General features: G+C 47.4%; 1 protein-coding gene across 15 annotated transcripts in view; it reads right to left on the bottom strand.

Moving 5' to 3' along the window:
* Nucleotides 1-20,412, bottom strand: part of DTNB (dystrobrevin beta) — a 131,661-nt gene that overhangs the window by 7,241 nt on the left and 104,008 nt on the right. For all 15 annotated transcript variants that reach the window (XR_001554485.1, XM_015859758.2, XM_015859757.2 and 12 more), the window contains one exon: nt 3,899-4,043. Coding sequence is in view for 14 of the 15 variants with exons in the window: in XM_015859758.2 (XP_015715244.1) it covers nt 3,899-4,043 (145 nt within the window). In the remaining variant the exon portion in view is untranslated. The remainder of the gene's footprint in view (nt 1-3,898; nt 4,044-20,412) is intronic.

Raw genomic sequence — 20,412 nt, forward strand, 5'->3', positions numbered from 1 at the left:
ATGAGGGCAGCGCTCCTACGTCAGCTGAGGGACAGATGTTATTCTGCTCAAGATGCTTGAAGTTGAGTGCCTGTCTTGTTCCAGACATTTCCCATCTCATTCATCTCCCAAATGCTGCAATGGCTCCGAGGCCTCTGTGCAATTCTGTTATTAGCTGTGGTGCTGTGAAGTTGCCAGCTGCTATGCTCTGTGTTGGCTGTCAGCATGGTCCATGGATACCAACATGTGAATGTCAGCGTGGCCCATAGGAGTTAACGTGGCCCATGGATGGATGCCGAGACAACCAATGGATATCAACACAACCCATGGATATCAACACAACCCATAGACGGATGTCAACACCACACATGGATATCACCATGGACCATGGATATCAGCATGGTCAGCACCTTTCTTTGAGCCCACAAGTGTCCCGCCAACACATCTCTGTCCTTTGGGTTGGGCTGCCAGGTGACCAGCACTGTGCCCATGGCGTGATGCTCTGGTAGCTACACAAACAAACAAACACCAACTTTAATGAGCTCCTCTGGACACCCACTGCCACTGGGGGCCCTCCTGGCTGGTGGCATTAAATTACTTTATTACATGAACACACAGAAATTTTATCCTGCTTCCTGCATTCTCCACTTGCTTAGAATTTGTCTGATTTTGCATGATTGATTTGAAATAGCACTAATTGTGCAGATTGCCTTCCCGGAAGGATCATTCCCGGAAACTTATTACAGAGCCTGCTGACCATGTTCTCTTGCAAAAGGTTTTCCAGCTGTTGGGTTTTATTCTAACACTGCATTACTGTGTTCTCCCAGTGGAAGACCATGAGGGCACCATCAAAGGCAACATGTCCCATTGGGGTCCCTAAGATTTGGTTCTATAACATTTCCAGCTGATTTCCCCACTGGTGTGGGGTGGCAGTGATGATGTTGGCAGTGCTGGGCGTGGCAATGTGAGAATGAGCAGGACAGAGACCTTTACCCACTTTTTTTTCTTCTCTCTCATTTTATGAGATATGCAAGAGTTCACAGAGATAATTTAGATGGTTTTGTTAAAAAAATAATAAAAAGTAAAATAAATGGAACCTTTCAAGAGGTTTTGTTCTAAAAGCATTGCCTATGGATAATTTGCTCCTGTGAGCCACCACCACCACTACCACACCATTGCGATGTGGGTGCCAGCCAAGCCCTTAGCACTACAACAGCCCTATGCAATACCTGTCATACATTGTATAGGGATTCTGAGGCATTAAAAACATGGAAAAAAAAAAGAAAACAAACGTTCACTTTGGGCAGTATTGACAGGGCCTACTGAAGACTGTGCTCCTATGAAGAAGGAATGAGCCCCTGTTCATTCCATGAGCTTGTACCAGAGCCAGGAGCTTGAAGCCTGCACACTGTGCGGAGGGAACATCGCTTCTTCTGTGTCTCCAAAAGCAGATGGATAGAAAGCATATTTCGATGCCAAAGCACTACTGTAAAATAAAAAGAATCAAGTAGGGCAGTTCCTGTACTACAACAATCTTGTGTTCATTACTCGTAGCTGCAGAAAGGAGATCATTTCGTCTCTTTGTGCTTTCCTCATTAAAAAACCAAAGGGGAAAATGATGAACCAGATACAGCAGATTTTCCCAGTGCCTGGTAGGACTCCCTGCACTGCTGCGTGCAGCCTGGAGAACAGAAAGCTGATCTGCAGGGGAAGGATGGGCAGCTGTTGAAGGAGTGGGATGAGTCTCTTGACTCGTTGGGGGGATGAAGAGGAGGCGCCAGGGCCACCCACAGCAGCAGATGGAGCCGTGCCGCTGGTGTTTGGCACTGCGCCTTCTGGAACGCGGCTCCTGCTTCGTCTCTGGAAGCGCTTAGAGAGATCAGAGAATCATAGAATGGTTGGGTTGGAAGGGACCTTATAGATCACAGAACCATAGAATGGTTGGGTTGGAAGGGTCCTTTCAGCCCATTCAGTTCCAGCTCCCTGCAGTGGGCTGGTTGCTGCTGAGCAGATCAGCCTGCCTGGGGCCTTGGGCACTTCTGGGGATGGAGCACCCACAGCTTCTCTAAGCTTGTTTCTGCTGATGGGGTCAGAAAAAGGCATTTCCTTCTCCAAGATGAGCACTGATGGGTTGATGGTTGGACTTGATTTTAGTGGTCTTTTCCAGTCTTAACGATTTTGCCATTCTATGAGCTGTCGATGCTTTGCACTTCCATTCTGAACTTCTTCCACCATCTGACCTACTCACCAGCTGAGCCTTTTCCTTTCACCAAGCACTGAGGGCTGAAGGCTTGTGGTCCTCACTGCATCCTGCACTGTGTTGGGGATTCAACATCCGTTAAGGTTGGAAAAGATCACTAAGACCATCAAGTCCAGACAATCCATCACCACCACGAACAGGAGAAATCTGTCTGACAAAATATCTGACATTAATATTCACCACCTCCCCTACTCAGCAAGAAATATGCTCATGAATGAGAAAATTCCACCTCCAGATAACGAAAGCATGAGATAGAAGTTGTCGTCTTTTATGGAACTGAACAGCTTCACCTCTGGGAGATGTAGAGAGATCATGGAGAAGGCAGGACTGAAGAATGAACTCCCTTGTTCTTTGCAGCGTGATGGCTCCCTAAAGGTAGAAAACCTCTTTGCCAGCCTTCTTGACATCAGACCCACATAACGCCTTTGGTTGCCTTTTCCCAACATCCTGAGGGTGGAACCTCCATTTTATTCCTTCTCCCCCCAGCGAGGAAGAGGGAGAGGTCTGGACTGAGTGCACAAGGTTTCTGTTTCATCTGGTTGTCTTTAAATCCCAAAGCACTTCTTGAGCCCACGGTGATGTCTGCAATGCATGACTGCAGAACTTTGTTTTTTTTAAACCAATAGCAGCCATGTATGAATTCACACTACCTACAGATGCTGGGGAGTAAAAATATCTGTCAACTGCTGCCCTGGTGCTCCTCAAAGCACTCTAAGCTGAATTATTTAGAAATGGACAGCTAACCCATTTGATCCAACCGTTCTGGTTTTACCAAATGTTTGGGGGATGAGGTGTACATAGGGAAATGCAGTTGAAACTACCCAACAACCTTAACCTCTACAATAAGCAGGGACATCAATCACATAATCATAAAATCACAGGATTCAACCACAGAATCATCTGAGTTGGAAGGAACCTCTAAAAGTCATCTTGTCCAACTCCACTGCAATGAGCAGGGACACCTTCAGCTCCATCAGGTTGCCCAGATCAGGCTGTACCCGTACAGATTGGCACCAGTGAGCTTAGGCCAAAAACTGGTATTTTTCTTCCCAACACAAGTGATGTAACATCCAGAGAAGGGGCAAAGGAAGTAACAAGGAGCTCTGATCCTTTGTAAGGGCTGGAGAAAAGGAGCAAGAAAACGTTCAGTCCCATAACCAGTCAGCTAGGTTGGAAAGCACCTTCAAGTCCAATACTACTGTGTCCTTCTGCTTCTTTGCTATGATCCTCCCATCTTTCCTTTCCTGCTGGCATTAGTCTGATAGTGACAGGACAAGGAGAGATGGCCTCAAACAAAAGGAGGAAAGACTGAGGCTAGATTTTAGGGGGAAATTCTTTACCTAGAGGGCAGTGAGGCCCTGGCACACAGGATCTGTGGGTGCCCCATCCCTGCCAGTGCCCAAGGCCAGGCTGGAGGGGACTCTGGGCACCTGGTCAATGGATGTGTCTCCATGGCAGTGGCTGGGTTGGGAGGATTTTAAAGTGCCCTCCAACTCAAACAACTCCATTCCATGAGTCTACAATTATAGGATGACTTTCTAGGATGGGAGAACCCTTCAAGTTGTAAAGAATAACAACACGCCGCAGTCCCTTTGGTCTGGAGCACAGCAAAGGGGCCGGCACTGGGCTGCCCCATTCCCTGCTCCATGAGATGCTCACCTTGTGTGAAAGCTTCTTGCACGTCCCCGATGTCCTGTGGGCCGTGTGTCGGTGTGGAGCCAGCAGAGGTGGATCTGACGGGCATGGGCAGCGGGCGGCCGGCTCCGTGGGTGGGTGATGAGTGCGCTGAGCCCGCTGCTTGTGCCTGCATGGAGACACAGCGTGCACATCTTACACTTGTATTGGGTCAGCGTCTAAAAATAATGCTGTAAGGCATGCAGCCATGCTCTGCAACCTGCTCTGTGCAGAGCTAACCGCTGTTGGACAGAGACATGAGGTTAGGAAACCAAACGCTTAGCTCTGCAGCATCCAGAAAGCAAACAGCAAATGCACGATGAGGGGCTGAGCAAGCCCACAAACACCATGCAGATTTATTAATACTTGTTCCTAAAAAAGGCATTGGAAACAAAACAAAAGAAAAGAACCTTTTCTGATTGGTCTTAAACTATCCAGAGCTGCCCTGATCATCCCAGTGCTCTGCGATCCTACAACCCGGGTGTTCTCTGCAGCAATTTCTCTCTCTCAGCACACACTACACCCCCTTGCTCAGTTCACGACCAGCTCTGCCATGCTTTGCTAGCCATGACTGACGACCTGAGCCTGCATTTCTATTTAAGCTGTGCTATCATGGATGAGGGGAAAACTACCCATTAAAAAAATCACATGAAAGCTGCACAACCCCTGACCAAACTCATTCTGTTCGTGCCATTCTGTTTGCTTCCCTTCCTCCGACCCGTGCATCCTTTGCTCCCTTTGACGTGCACCAGTTACCAGGGCAACCCTGCAACACCGCTGCACTGTGCCCAGCGCTCCGGGCACAAAAACCCACCAGCGTGCAAAACTGTTGGTTTGAAACCGCATTGATAACACATGGAGTGAAAGAAGCGAGTGAAATATTCTCATGGTGATGGCAGGGGAGACGGCTGCTGCAGGAGAGAAATGGTCTTGCAAAGATAAAATGGTTTGCAAATAAACACACAGGAAACGTCATCAGATCCATCAAGGAGTGGATACGGCCATGTCCCTGCCCAAGCTACCAGCTGCAGGGCCAGCTCCATGCATCTCCACATCTGGGCTGTGGTGCTCCCCAGATGTGCACTCACTGGGACTGCAATCACAGAACGACAGAATCGTTGGGTTGGAAGGAACCTTAAAGATCATAGGACAATAAAATGGGTTTGGTCGGAAGGACCTTAAAGATCATAGAGACACAGAACGGTCGAGTTGGAAGGGACCTCACAGCCCCCTCAGCCCCACTCCCAGCCATGGGCTGGGTGCCCCCCACCAGCTCAGGCTGCACAGTGCCTTGAGCAACTCCATGGATGGGGCACCCACAGTTCACTGGCAGCAGCACCTGGGCATCACCAACCTTCAGAGTAAAGAACTTCCTCCTCACATCTAACCTACATCTCCCCTGAAGGACCCCCTAAGCTCCATGCCCCCAGCCCCAGCCCAGCCTCCAGCCCTGGGGACACCTGTATTCTACTGACACGTGTCTTTGGGACATGTCAACTAAATCTGCCTTCTTCGAGTAAGTGCCCAAGGAACTGAAATTGTTTTTCTCAATTGCTGGGCACGCAGATGGGCTGTGCCAATTTGCATACGGCAACAACTGGAGCGGAGGGGCTGGGAACGTCCCTCACTCTCGCAATGACGCAGTTCCTGGAAATCTGAGTGATTGTGAGAAAAGCTGGTGACAGCACGCAGCCATTGTGGCATGGAGAGCAGCCTGGGGGCAGCACCGTGCTTCCTGCTGCGAAGCGGCCCCAGTTGATGCGCCCTGCAGCACCTGTTGGCCCAAAGAGGATCTGAAAGCTCTTGGGCGCAAATCGCCTTCGTGAGGCTCTCAGGCAGTGAAACACAGAACTGTGGAATCATTGAGGTTGGAGAAGACCTCTCAGATCTCCAAGACCAACCCCAGCCCACCCCACATGCCCACTGCCCACAGTGCCACATCCCCATGGTTCTGGAACAGCTCCACGGATGGTGACCCCACCACCTCCCTGGGCAGCTGTGCCACTGCATCACTGCTCCTTATGAGAAGAAATTCTCTAATTCCAGACAAAATAAAACTATTCTAAGTATTGATCTCACCCTTCTTGTTCTTAATACAGAGAATGTAGTCTCATGCACGCTTGGGTGTTTCCACTCCTGTGGAATAATTACGTGTGTGGAAAAATATTGCATGACCTTTAGGCAACGTCTGTGATGCATAGCCATACAGCAAAGAGAAAGGAGAATGTGTGAGCTGTCTGCACACTGCTGTTGTTTGCTAACCATGAGCATGATCTGGGAGAACCAGAAACCCAGCGATGGGACCGTACAACTCAGTGTCCTAGAAAGCACATTACTGACTGAGAAAGCAAGAAAGACATCTGGTGCACGCAGACACATGCGGAAGCGGAAGGGAAGAGTGGAGGAGTCCCTCCAGCACGGGCGGTCGTAACGTGAACCGCAGGTGCTGGGCTGGGCCCCATAGGAGGAAGCGGTGGGCGGATGCGTGGGCAGGGGACGGGGATGGAGGAGGCACGGACAGATAATGGATGAGCTCAGGAGCTGCTCCCGAGGCGGAATGGGAAAGCAATAAATCACTCCTACAGCCTTCCTCCTCCTCCAAAAGCTGAAGGAAGGAACAGGGCACGTCGTAAATACGGAGCTGAGGCTGCTCTGAGGTTGTCGAAGCGAACCCAACGCAGGGCTGCTCTGAGCACAGCAATGTGTGAACAGGAAGCTCTGGGGTTCATTGCAGCAGAACCGTGAACAGGTTTTTAAGTTCCTCACTGATGCACTTGGGTTATAGGAAGAAGAATGCAGTGTTAAGCATCCTGGAATGCTTCTGGAAATTGGCTGCAGGAGATGGATTTCCATCAATAAAAACAGCCCAGGAAAGTCCTGACCCAGCTCCTGAAATGTTGGGGAGCTGACTCAGATAGACTGGCCCTGGTTTATCAAGACTCGCATAGAGCAGCTCTGAGGTTTAACCTGAAAAACCCTAAATATCTTCTGAAAAAAACCCAGCTCTGGGCTTTGCATCAGAACAAGAGGTGTGGGAAGAAGGGACAGTAACATCTCTCATTGAATGGAAAAGGGCCTCTGGAGGCGTCAGCTCCAACTGCTGTACCCATCAGCAGCTCTGCCTCCAGGGAAGCTGGGGTAGATGATCCCAGAAGGACCCACGTTTGTTTGTGTGGATCTGTGATCCTACTGAGAAGCTAAGGACGTTTGCTTTGCAAGGAATTTACGTTGACTTTAATGCGCGTTATCGTCTAACATATTCCCGTGAATAGATTAAAATAAAAGAGATCTCGTGTACCTATAAAAAGCTAACATTTTCTTAGAGGAGCAATTCAGACAAGTAAACAACTCATCATGCCCCAAATAACCAACTCCAGAAAATGCCGCAGAAATGGATCAAAAATGAAAAGAACGTAAATGTGTGGCCTACAACACTCATTTTTTGTTCTGCATCTTCGCTGTAGGAAATTAAGGAAATCAGACAATGTCAAATGGCATCTGAGAAAAAGCAGGAATCTTCATTAGAAAGTGAAATGGGAACAGGCTTTTCATCTGCATATCGTGCATGTTCACTTTCTAACTTGCATTTACTATAAAAGAGGGAAGATACAGGATAGAAGTTATAGGGAAATTCTTCATTCAGAGGGCAGTGAGGCTTGGCACTGCCCAGCGCTGTGGGTGCAACATACCTGGAGGTGTCTGGGGAGGTGGATGAGCCCTGAGCAGCCTGAGCTGCTGGGGGGCACCCAGCCCATGGCAGGGGTAGAGCTGGAAGTGCTGTAAGGTCCCTTCCAACCCAACCTTTTGTGGCTCTATGATCTTTAAGGTCCTTTCCAATTGAACTATTCTGTGGCTCTATGACCTTAAAGGTTCTTTCCAACCCAACCATTCTTCTGTTCTATGATACCTCCCTCTCCTCTGTTTAAGAACTACACAGCAGCTCTTGAGCCTGATCTTCTCAGTATAGTTCCCAAGGTCCACACTGAGTGACTTCTACCACAGCCTCATGGCTTGCCCTGCACCGGATTTCCATTGCCCATAGCCTGAAGGTCCCATCCATCCCCTTTATTTCCCCAAAAAGCTGTCAAGTCGGAAATCAAGTTGCACTCTCTGCAGATGTATAGGTCACCAGCCTAGCCTACATCATCTGTGTTTAGAATTTCACACATACACAATCCAAACACTGCAGCGCCCTTGCATTCCTTTGCTCATTTTGGGACTGAGCCAAGGCAATAAATAGTGTCGGAAAGCCTGAAAGCAACGAGCTGAGACGCTCCCTGCACCGGGGTTAATTTTGTTTAGAAACGCCCTGAAATATTGGGGAAATTTATGAGAGCTGAAGAGTGCAAATATTTTACTGAAGTGAATATTATGGACTACCAAGGGCAGGTTAGCGAGTAATCCTTGACAAAACAATCAAGCTCACTCATGAAAGTAGTTCTTTTGTTTTGCTTTGTTTTGTTTTGTTTTAATGTTTTTCTCCTGTGAGCGGGTGCCAGAAAACTGGTTCGCTGCAAACAGGTCCTGCCATGTAAGTTTAGGTGTGGAGATGTGGTGATCAGGGCATGGTGGGATGGGCTGGGGATGGATTTGTGATCTCAGACATCTCCTCCAACCTGAATGGTTCTGTGGTTCTCTGAGTGGGCATGGTCATCATGATGGGCTGATGACCACATAGGTCTCGATGAGCTTCCTGGCTCTATGATTCTGTGATTTGACTTCTGCCCTTGAGAAGATGATGAATCTTACAGACAAAGCTCAATAAAAAAGATAACAGAAATCATCCATCCAAAGGGCACTGATTGATGCTTCCCATCCTTAGCCAAGAATCCCTCATAATTGTGAACTTGTTAACGAGCTTCCATGGGGTTGCTGGTGGTCTCAGCTCAGCCCTGGGCTGCCTGGGCCCTTTCAGCCGCCCCACTCCTGCGTCATAAGCAATGTGTGATGCCAGGCACTTTTGTACAGTTTAGAACTAATGGAAGCTGCTATTTGCAAAGGTGAGGTGCTGAGATTGGAGGTTACTTGCTGACACAGGCCTGACATGAATAGAATCACAAAAACACCATTGTAAGGAGACAGCCCACTCACCATTCACTCTACAGCTGGACCAGCTCTCCAAAATCCCTTCCTGACAGATGTTTATCCAACATGCTCTCACAAACCTCTTCATTCACATTTTCCTATTGCCTAAATGAAATTCCTAAATGAAATTTTCAGCACCGTAACCTCCACCCCGAGGGATGAGGATGGTGGTGCTTCCTTTCTCCCTGGGTTGATCACCTGTGTACTCAAAGACTTCCAAAACCTGCTTTCAGTCCCATCTTCTCCGGACTAAAAACACAATTTCTCCTTTTATTATTATTTTTTTTTCCCTTCTCCAAATATTCCTGCCATTTTTCAGGATCATTTTGAATTCTCAACACGCTCTCTGAAGCCCTTGCAATCTTCTCCTGCTTGATGCCATGAGCAAATCCAAGTCCCTTGCAGGAAGACTGAACAGTAATTAATTCAGGGCAGAAATAATGAACTATAGAGGAATTTCAATTTACACGTCTCTCTGTTCTAACAGGAAAACCTTGACAAGTGACCTTGGAGAAAACTTCTGCAACCGAATCTGCAGCTGCTGTTGCATGTGGCTCACCAGCTCCATGCTGCTTCAATGCTACAGAAAGGATTTGTTCTGGAGTTACCTGCAGCATTGCAGAGGAGAACTACAACAGCGATGCTTTCTTCTAACACAGATGTACCTGAATTGCTTTAACCTGTGATGAAAACTAGAATCCTATCAAGCTAATTTGGCACAGGGCCTTGTCCTCACCACTTTTACAAAATCACAGATTCAAAGAGGCATTCAGGTTGGAGAAGACCACTAAGATCCCCAAGCCCAACCCCAAGACATCCCCCCATGGCCACTGCCCATGGCCCCCAGTGCCACATCCCCACAGCTCCTGAACACCCCCAGGGATGGTGACCCCACCACCTCCCTGGGCAGCTGTGCCACTGCATCACTGCTCTTTCAGAGAAGAAAGTTTTGGTCTTGTTGGATCAGCACATCGATGCATCCTATCCAGATCCCCCTGCTGAACTTTCCTACCTTCAAACAGACCAGCACGTCTTTCCAACTTTGTGTCGCCTGCAAACTTACAATCAATCCCCTCACCCAGATGGTCATCAGTGATATTCCCCCTGGGGAACACCGCCAGAGAAACCAAGTGATGCAAGTGGGGACTGCTCTGTTTTGCCATGTGTGGTTTGCTTTCTTGCTATGACTTGAAAAACTGCTGATGTTAACCAGAGTGGAGAAAAAACTCCTTTGGTGCTACAGGTGAAACCTGTGGTTGAGTTAACGCCACCCAGACCAAAATGTACACCAAAGAAAATTCACCCCTTTTCTCTGCAAATATTCTCTTAGAGAATAAAAACCAGAAAACAACGTTGCTAAGCTCAGACACCCCACCAATACGTCTTGTTAACCTTATTGGTGTAGGGAAATTAAATTCTACTGTCCTCTGTGGCACATTAGCCCAGCCGATCTGCTCGCGCACACTTCCTGCCTCCATTTTATGCATTACAGTAAAGCTGACACACACATCGAGGCACACTACAAAGCTCGTTAGCGCAGCCAGCCATAAAGCATGCACAAATATATATAGGAATATAGACACAGGTCTACAGAGGGCTCGCGGGGAGGGTGAACTGCACTGCAAACCCTCCAGCACAGCCCCCAGCCAGTGCTGCGCCGGACCCCTGTGTCGCAGCAGTGCGCAACCATTGCCCATGGAATTAGATCAGATGCACACAGACACAGCAACGCCTCACGGAGCACGGACCCGGCAGTGAAGCATTATACCCGGTGTTAATTAACAACGGTGGAACGCCCCGGAGCAGCAAATGCTGCAGTACAGGGCAGGACTCATCGCGTCCTGCTGCCAAGCTGGTAGATCTCCAGCCTCAGCGCTATTTCCACTGCTGTTCTGGCAACCTGATTGCATTACTCAGCTCTTTTTCCCATTTGCCTTTTCAGCGTTAATTGTAACGCACAGATAACCCGTTGCTTCAGGGCAACTGCTGTATACAGCTTCCCTGCTGCCAGGGGATGTGAATATTCCGTGCTGACTGTGGCAACAAGAGCACTGCATCCCATGGAACCGCAGCACCACTGGATGGAAAGTCCCTCAGGGTCAAGTCCAACGTGACCAACACGTTCAACCATCAGGCCAACGCTGCCGAGGGCTCTGGGAGGTGAAGAGCAGCAAGGATGATCCTTGCTGTATCACAATAGAAGGAAGGGGGGAGGAGGAAGAGGAAACTCCATTCGTTTTTTTCCATGGGTCAGTAGGAAAACCCTCATTTTCTCCAGTCCCAAAGCACCGTCTGAGCTCCTCCATTCACCGAACGCTGTTTGTTTTCATTCCTCCCGATCCCCCCAGCTGTGGGATAGAGAGCAGGGATCAGGAAACAATAAAATCTTGGTTACCACACAGAATGCCTTCTTTCTCCTTGCTTCTTTCAAAGCCTGACATTTTTGCTTTCATCCACCATTTCCACAGTCGTGGGGCATGTGCCGTCCCCCCTTCCAGCAGGGCCTCACGCGGGGATTCAGTCCCTGCACTCAATATGTACCAGATTGTTCCCTTCACCGGCCTCGAGTGCTTCCCCGCTCCCGCCTGGCTCGCTCTCTCCTTGCAGCGTTCCCAGGGCTCTTACAGTTTCAGTTCCCATACAATCCCCCCGGCGGACTTGCATTACAAAGTCTAAAAGCAAGTGTTATCTTTCAAAATTATCCGCGCCGCGTTTCCAGCCATCTCAGCTGGCACTTTTACCCCGTTAACTCATCTGCAACCTAACACGGATGGAAAGATTTCCACCTCAGTTCTGCTCCGGTGCCTTCCCCCCACAGAAGCCCGCAGGGGGTTCACCCCATAGCCTGGGCTGTGTCAGAGGCTCTGTTCTGGGGGCACCCAGAGAGCTCAGAGCAAGTGGGGGCTGCCAGCAATGCTTGTTCTTCACAGAATCAAAGAACTGCAAAGGCTGGAGAAGATCTCTCTTAAGGAAAAGCCAAGATCATCAAGAGCAACCATTAATCCACCCACCCTGCCCATCAACCACGTCTCTAAATAGAATCATAGAATCATTCAGGTTGGAAAAGACCCCTACAATCACCCAGTCCAACCTCCAGTCCAACCCCACCATGCCCCCCGATCCCCTGGTACCACACTGACACGTTTGTAGAACATATCCAGGGAGACAAGTATACACAAAGAGCCCAATTCCTCAACCATTAAAATGCCCAGGAATGCTCACCCAATATGAGCACGATCAGAGGGTGTAGCTCTGCTTGACTTCCAGCATGATTACACCATGGCAGCAGAGCACTGAGAGCTGCACTGATTGCTGCAGGTTGGACACAGGGGAGAAGTTGCCTGCCCTTAGAGAACTTCCAGGATGTGCATGGAACTGGTCCTCAACACAGCAAGTTGCTGTGGGCTCACCTCGATGAGCAGCAGGAAGGTGATGCGGTGGCACAGCACCTCCAGGACCAGAGAATCATAGAATAGTTTGAGTTGGAGGGGACCTTTAAAGATCACCTAGTCTGACTCCCCTGCAATGAAGAGTGACTCGATTATCTTAGAGGTCTTTTCCAATCTTAATGATTCTATGATTCTATCCTGTGTGTCAGGAAACAAATCCAGAGGCTACAACAACCGACACATTGTAGGTGTCCCTGTTCATTGCAGGGGAGTCAGACTGGGTGACCTTTAAAGGTCCCCTCCAACTCAAACGGTTCTATGACTCTGAGAAAGCACATTAAAACACAAAACTCGTGCCCTGACATTTTGCTTGTGGATATCTGCTTCCCCCTCCATGCAGGCAGCCTATGGCTTAAGAGAAGAGCAGTGCCGGTAGCTGTTGGCCAGGAAATATGGACTACGATGATGGATGCCACCCAATTAAGGAGCTTAGGGGATAAGTACTAGAACTAATGGGGCTCTGAACACATCCAGCTTTTAAAGTCACTGATTAAATTCTTGGTAGCAAGAATATGAAGCTAAAAATACAGCATATAAACAAGTTTGCACATGAGTTTCTAAGCAGGCAAGGGCATGTGTCTTACAAGGAAGTTGTACACAAACCATAGTTCTGCCTCAATACTTGACAGACGTTGACAACAAAGAAGTACCTTTGTAATCCTGCATGAGCAGGGAAAAAGCTTCCAAAGCCTGCAACTTCCAACAAGATACACATCTTGAAGTGCCACCTTAATGCATCCAAAGAATAACGTCACGTTGGTCAGCCTGATGTGATGACCACTGCCAAAATACAACAAAAACTGGGGAAGTGAGCATGTGAGATGCTGCACAAATGGCTAGTCCATTTGTGAACATGAGGCAGACACCCGGAATCTGCCAGCTGGGAGCACAGAGTCGTTAGGTGATACTCAGCATCAAGGAATCTGCCTGAGGCACTGCACAATAACAGGTTACAGGAGATAAACGCGGTGTTTGGTTTTGCTCTCTGTAACAGTTGTCAGCACGGGTCAGCCAGCAAGGCAGAGCCATGATTTGTGGTTATCTGTTGCCACAGAAGAGAGAGAAGAGGAAGGGTTCTGCTGAAAGACGATCTGCAGGCTGGAGGATGCAAGTGATATGCAATAGATGAATCCTCAAGGATTCGTCTATTTAATATTCTAATTATGCGCACAAAAATAACCACGCTCTAATGAAACTTCCTGATGACATAAAGGTTAGGATGAATCATTAATACAGAGGAAGATCAGAGCACTGCAGATCAGGAATGGCTCAGAACAGCCGTGGCATGGAGAAGCCCTGGGAATGCAGATGGGAATTGGAGCTGGGTACCAGGTACATACTTGCCATAAATCACAATGCTGCTTCCTCCTTTATCAGAAAGAGGAATTCATGGCATAAAGGAGAAAAGAGGCGGGAAACACACACACACGTTACGTTTTCCAGCTCTGAAAAAGAGAAAATATTACTGCTACCTAATCACAGAATACCCTGAGATGGAAGGCACCCATAAGGAGCACAGAGACCAACTAAGGAAAATGGTGTTGTGAAAACCCAGACAGAAAGACACCAAAAGTTCTTTGGGTGCGTATCCCAAAGTAGGTGTCCAAAGAAGAAGCAAAAGATAAAGAAATGACGGTTAACGATAAAACTGGTTGCACCAGTGCTTTGATAGTGGAAATTTTGATGGTTGGACTTTGTAATCTTGGAGGTCCTGTCCAACATTAATGAGTCTACGAGTGGTCATGGTGGGAATGGGCTGATGGTTGGACTTGGTGATCTTGGATGTCTTTTGCAGTCTTAATGGTTCTATGGCTCTATGTTATGTGCTTGGAATCTTAAATCCAACTTATTCCCACTCAGGAAAAGCGAAGAGCATAAAGAGGAAAAAATGTGTGTGGACAGTGGTGCCTCTCCTTAAGTATTTTTCCTGCAGAATACAGAACTGCAGGATCCTGACTACAAAGGATCAGTGAGATAACTGATACAAAGAGTGCTAACGCAATCAAATATCACAGCAAATGAAGGCTCAGAATGAGATGTTCTTTAAGCAACTGCTTGCTGAGCACAGAATTGAAGTTGCATGGTTTTGTTAGACTTGAATTGGAGATGGGTCTGTGAGGGTTCCGTAAGGAACACTGTGCCTTGAAGGGTTAGAAATGACAGTTTTCTTCTATAAAACAAACAGTGCTTCATCGTGGTGCACCAAGACAAAATGATTGATGCTGGGAACGCTGGCGCTTGTTCTGGGACCAGGCTTTATAACTTGATTCTGTACAGCGTTTTTGCTATTCAGCACATTGCTCTCTGAAGATACTTATCTTAAAGGCAGCAGGTTGGATGACTTGAACCCAAGAGTCCCCACAGAGCTGCTTGAAGAGGTTTTAGGTCTGCTGATATCCATTTTAATAAATCCTGAAGTGAGAGGGAAGCTCCAAGTGATGTATTAGCATTTTCCTCAATAGTACTAAAAAGGAAGAGAAGAATGACTGAATAGTTAAGAGCAGTTAGCCTCGGAGTCAGTCAGTGGGTGTCAATGGTGATGGCAGTGAAATACTTGAGCACAATAATTCTGGACACTACATTGCACAACAAAGAATGAGAGGGAGAAGGTGTTGTGAAGAGAAAAGCCAAACAGAGGCACTATTGCCAGATCTGTAACGATCGCTGATGGCAGCAGGCTGGGACGCCTCCCCCTTCCCAGCGTATCCTAAAGGTAATTAAGAGCTCACTTTGGGCGCGTGTATCCCCCAGATGGAAATACAGAACACCAGAGGTGTTTAATCTAGTCAGGAAAGGGAAAATCAAAGCCAGCTGGAAACTGAAGGCATGTACATTCATCCTGGAATGGAGACAACGTGTTTTTCACAGGGTGTGATGTACCGTGCGGATAACTCACGATGGACATCAATGGACCCTTCATATCATTAAATTTTGTCATAGAACCATAGAATGAAGATTGGAAAACACCTTAAGATCATCAAGTCCAACTTTAGAGACACTTGTAGCTAAACAAACTACCACATTTTATCTAGGAAATAGCCTGTCAGCTCGTCCTCAGAAGCAGGTGTCAAACATCAATGTATTAGCACCGCGAAATTCATACGTGCAACATTTCCAAATAGTTGAGAGCCTTTTGCTATGCAAATGTTTTCCAAACATAAAAGTATTCACTGGGAGGTGAATTTCCAAGTCTTGGAGATGTTTTATTTTTAAACAAAATTCATTTTCTACATTTAGACAACACAAACTTGCAGCATATAAACAACAGTCGTAAGGGAACAGTAGCACTCCTCAGCAATTCAAACAGTTCAGACTTTTAAAATAGGCTTCTCTGTGGAAAAAGCACCTGCTTCAAGGAATAGACAAATGACTGAAATCCATTAACAGAGAAAACTGTTTCTTGCAGCACCGTGCAATTACTAAAATATCTGATTTCTTCGTGCTTGAAACACTTGTGTTATTCAATAAAGTTTGTGGGAATCCAACCAGGGTGAGTTAGAATCATAGAATGATTGAATCGTTTGAGTTGGAAAGGACCTTTAAAGGCCATCTGGTCCAACTCCCTGCTCTGAACAGGGACACCCACAGCTCCATTAGTGCTCAGAGCCCTATCATGCGTGATCTTTGGTGTCTCCTGGGATAGGGCACCCATCACCTCTCCAGGCAACCTCAACCTGGCAATTCTCAAGCTAGAAATCCTGCAGACTCAACAAATACCTGAATTCCAGTCACAGTGTGGGTCAGACTTTATCTGACCACTTCTGCTGCCAAATCCATGGTGGCAACCAGGTGATGAAAGAGAAGAGCAATCCCAGATCCAAACAGAGCCCCAGAGATTGGGCTGACGCATGCGGAGAAAGAGAGGAATAGAGCAGTCCCAAGGGGAGAGTGATGTCAGGGCAGTGATGGAAACAGTTACTCACTGGATGTGAGAATTAATCATTAATTAATGACACTCTGAAAAAGGAGAAAACCCCGGGTGGATTTACAAGGTCGCTCATCTGTTGTTTAAACGTGCGACCGCCGTGTTGGAGAGAAGTGTTAAAGCAACTGAGTGCTCAGGGCTTCTCCAGGAGCATTAAAACGTGGCTCAAGGTTTGAATTTGTTGGCAAAAAACAAAGGGGGGAAGCCAATGAAGACCAAATGTGTGCGAGGACAGAAAACTCGGGAAAATACTTAAATTCTTCACGGCTTCCATAATTTCCTGGAATGCTCTCCAAGTATTTTATGAGATCCTCAAGGATACCAGTGACTGTGCTCAGGAAGCTGAGTTGGTGACAGCAGCCAACACAGGTGTTGCCAGCCTGACCTGCTGCCAGAACCCAGTGCTGTGCCCTGCAATGGGTTGGAATGGGCACAGTTAGCTCAGAAACACAGACTGTGGGCTCTCCCATATGTATTCCAGTTCTGGCTTTGGGACAGAGGCACAGAGCACATCTGAGCCAGTGCAGTATGCAGCCTGCAGTGCAAAAGCAAAGAGCAGCCTGGAATGTGGAAAAATAATGCATTATTCACGAGAGGGATCGGCATTCAGCCTGGAACCAGCAGGGCTGACAAACTGCAGAGATGTTCCAGCAGCTGAACGAGGAAGGTTGCTGCCTACTTGAGCCTGAAAAGTTGAGACATGCAATGACTAAATGTGAGCCCCCTGGCGTGCTGTTCTGAGTTAGATCTCAAATCAAATCTCACCTTTTTGGGGTGTTGCACGAAACTTTCTACCATAGCAGTGGTGGAGCCGCTGTGTGATGGCAGTACAGCCACCGCCACCAGGGGCTGGGTACTTCCAGAGCGCACCAATGGTGAGCAAGGACTCACATGCTCCTTCCTGCCCAGGAATGGACAACTGCAGCAAGGGAGCAGAGGCTTCAAAAAGGGCTTCAAACAGGAGGTGACCTTAGGAGCACAGGCTGCAGGCAAACACAAGCACCAGCTCCACCAGCTGAACCTACATGTTCTGGTTTACCTCTGGTTGACCAGCGGTTGACAAATGGTTGACAAACGGTTGGCCATAAGCCAGCAGTGTGCCCTGGTGGCCAGGAAAGCCAATGGTGTCCTGGTTGACCAACAGTTGACCAACAGTTGACCACGAGCCAGCAGTGAGCCCTGGTGGCCAAGAGGGCCAATGGGACCCTGTGGTGCATTGCACAGAGCGTGGCCAGTGGGGTGAAGAAGGTTCTCCTCCATTCTGCTCTGCCCTGGGGAGGCCACATCTGGAACACCAGCCTGTCCATCTCTCAGATCCACCCAAATGAAATGCAGAACAGTTCTGTGTTGGATGGCACGTTGTGCACAGTCTGGTCACACAAGGCTGTTGATGGAATATCATTAATATAAATTCCTGCAGAAAGCGAACAATGTACACTTTTAAAACTCATTTCAGAAATAGGAACAAATAGTTATATTGGGTTTGAGAAACACTGCTGTGCTATGATGAGAGCTGAGTTTCTCTGGATAAATCTATCTGTGCTTTTGCAGAAAATGAAAGTCTTGAGTCTCGCCCTTCACTAGCCATTTCCACACCCTCTGAAGCCATTTTCAGAGTTAAATAGCAACGGGTAACTTAGCAACTTTCACTACTTCTCTCAAGTGTACTACCTACAAAATACTCGAGGATCTGTCATCTTTTTTTAACATGCTTGGCTCTTAAAAAAAGCAATAATGAATGCAGATGAGTCGTCTACAAGGCTGGTGGTAGTCCAAGGATTCTGCAAGCACTTTGCAAACAAATAACCTCACCCACGTGAGTAATGACATTATCTGCATGTGAGGGTGCCCTTGGTGGGTGCCTTGTAGATGATGGCCTACATGTGGACCAGAGAAGTTAAGGCCAGGTTATAGTCCTTGGTTGCAACAGTGATGACCAAGGGCCCTAGCAATACAACACCCAAAACTTTAAGGTATGAAGTACAGAGCAAGAAAGGACACCCACAGGCTCACAGAATCATTAAGGTTGGAAAAGACCTCTTAGACCATCTAGTCTATGGCAATGGCTTTCCAGGCAGGGAGGTTGGGCATGGTGGTGCCCAGTGCTTCTCTTGGTTCCTTTACCATAAGGCCGACAGAGTACTGGAATAACCTGCCTGCCCAGAGAGGCTGTGGAGTCTCCTTCTACGAACATATTAAAGACTTCCCTGGAAGCCTATGTGTGTGACCTACTGCAGGGTACCTGCTATAGCAGAGGAGCTGTACTCAATGATCTCCTGAGGTTCCTTCTGACCCCTGCAATTTTGTGATTCTCTGATTCTTTGCTTTTGCCAGAGGCCGCTCCTGTCCTGAAGGGAGATGATGATACCATGAGGAACCTCCTTACGGCACCGGGGATGTGTGGTCTGCTGCCATTCTTGATGATGACAGTAAGTCTTGAGATCAGACACTGACACTGAAGAGTCTTCCTCGGTTCATAGGACTGTCTACGGTATCACAGACATGGAATTCAGAGGCTTCAGGTCTTCCACACTGAGAAGAAGGAATGCATGCAGGGATATAACCTACTGTAGGGAAAATGCTTTAGCAGGGGGTTGGACTGGATTATTTCTGGAGGTTCAAGTCCTACTGTTCTGGGATCCTGTGATATCTGTAATTTGGGCAAGACTGAACCCAACCATGGACATCCAGCTCAAAGACGTCATATGGAGCCCTGAGGCTGATGAGTAATGGATGAAAGAATACAGAAATCTTTAAGAGAAATGACTGAATCAGAGAACTCTATGCCCTCACGACACCAGGAGAGCACTGATCCCTTGTGCTGTTTGTATGTGCACCAGTAGCAGTGGTGCAACCCAACCAACACAATGTGGATCTCAGATTCTGCAGTTTATTTAATGTGATGAACTCATTAATGCTGTCAGAAACACAGAATTAAACTGTTAGTGTGCTGGAGCACCACCTTTCCTTAAGCTGCATCAGTCAAAATACTGAGATTTTCTCTTTCTCTGCTACTCTAATTTATTGCGGGTTTGAACACATCTGCTTTGGGCTTGCAGAATTGAAGAGCTATTTGCAGTAGTGACTAAATCACAAATACAAAACAAGCATTTCTCCCCAGAACCAACTTGAGTCACACAACAACGTTAGTAGTTAGAACCACTTTCACTCTGCTTTGATAAATAAAACCTCCAAGAGGTTTCTGTTTGAATGCATCGTGAAAGGCAAAGTGTGCAGCTGGAATGGATATTTCCTACCATTGGGCTCCAAGGTAAGGCTATTACGATCGAGCACTCTGGACAAATTGATTCCAGGCCCGGTGTTTCATTTCTGCAGCGTGGTGTACATTGACTACATCGATGCATTGTGATTTTTTTTTTGATGGGGGTGTTGTAAATACATGTTGTCACAGCACAGAAGCCATCACTCTAATGGCCAACATCACATCTGAGCAAGCAGATATCAAACCTCATCATTTCCGAGGTCTTGAATTCATAGTGTTTTCCTAATACTAAACAGCACTACACCTGTAATTTTGAGGTTTATCTTCTAGCATGCTTTGAATCAGCTCCAGCTACTAAGAAAAATAAAGGAAAATAAGGGTCACGCAAGAAAGGTGACAAGAGGGAGGCAGACACCGAGCAGTGAAGGCAAAAACCCTTCCTCTGGATGCTCTGTGCTCTTCAAAAGCTGCTCACTTGCACACAACTCATTGGGGTACATCATTAAACGAGACTTGGGTGACACCAATGCTGGTTTGAGATGGCGCTTTATGCCGATGATGATGCGGCTGTGTCTCCTCATCTCTCTTTAATTTGCTCAAAGACAGAGTGCAAAAGTGTATTTGTGGGCTGGGGAAATAGAGAACAAATTGGAGAGGGGCCAATCAGCCAGAAGAAACTACCGACTTCAAAAAGATGGAAGTTTACAACACAGTGAGCAAAAGAGTGATTTATGCTCGGAGGGATTATTTTGTTGTATCAGCCCGTACCTAAACGCTCATGCTGCACATAACATGCTTTAACAAGATGTTTCGGGAC

The sequence above is a fragment of the Coturnix japonica genome, chromosome 3, assembly GCF_001577835.2.
Source record: "Coturnix japonica isolate 7356 chromosome 3, Coturnix japonica 2.1, whole genome shotgun sequence".
In the NCBI taxonomy this organism is placed as follows: Eukaryota; Metazoa; Chordata; class Aves; order Galliformes; family Phasianidae; genus Coturnix; species Coturnix japonica.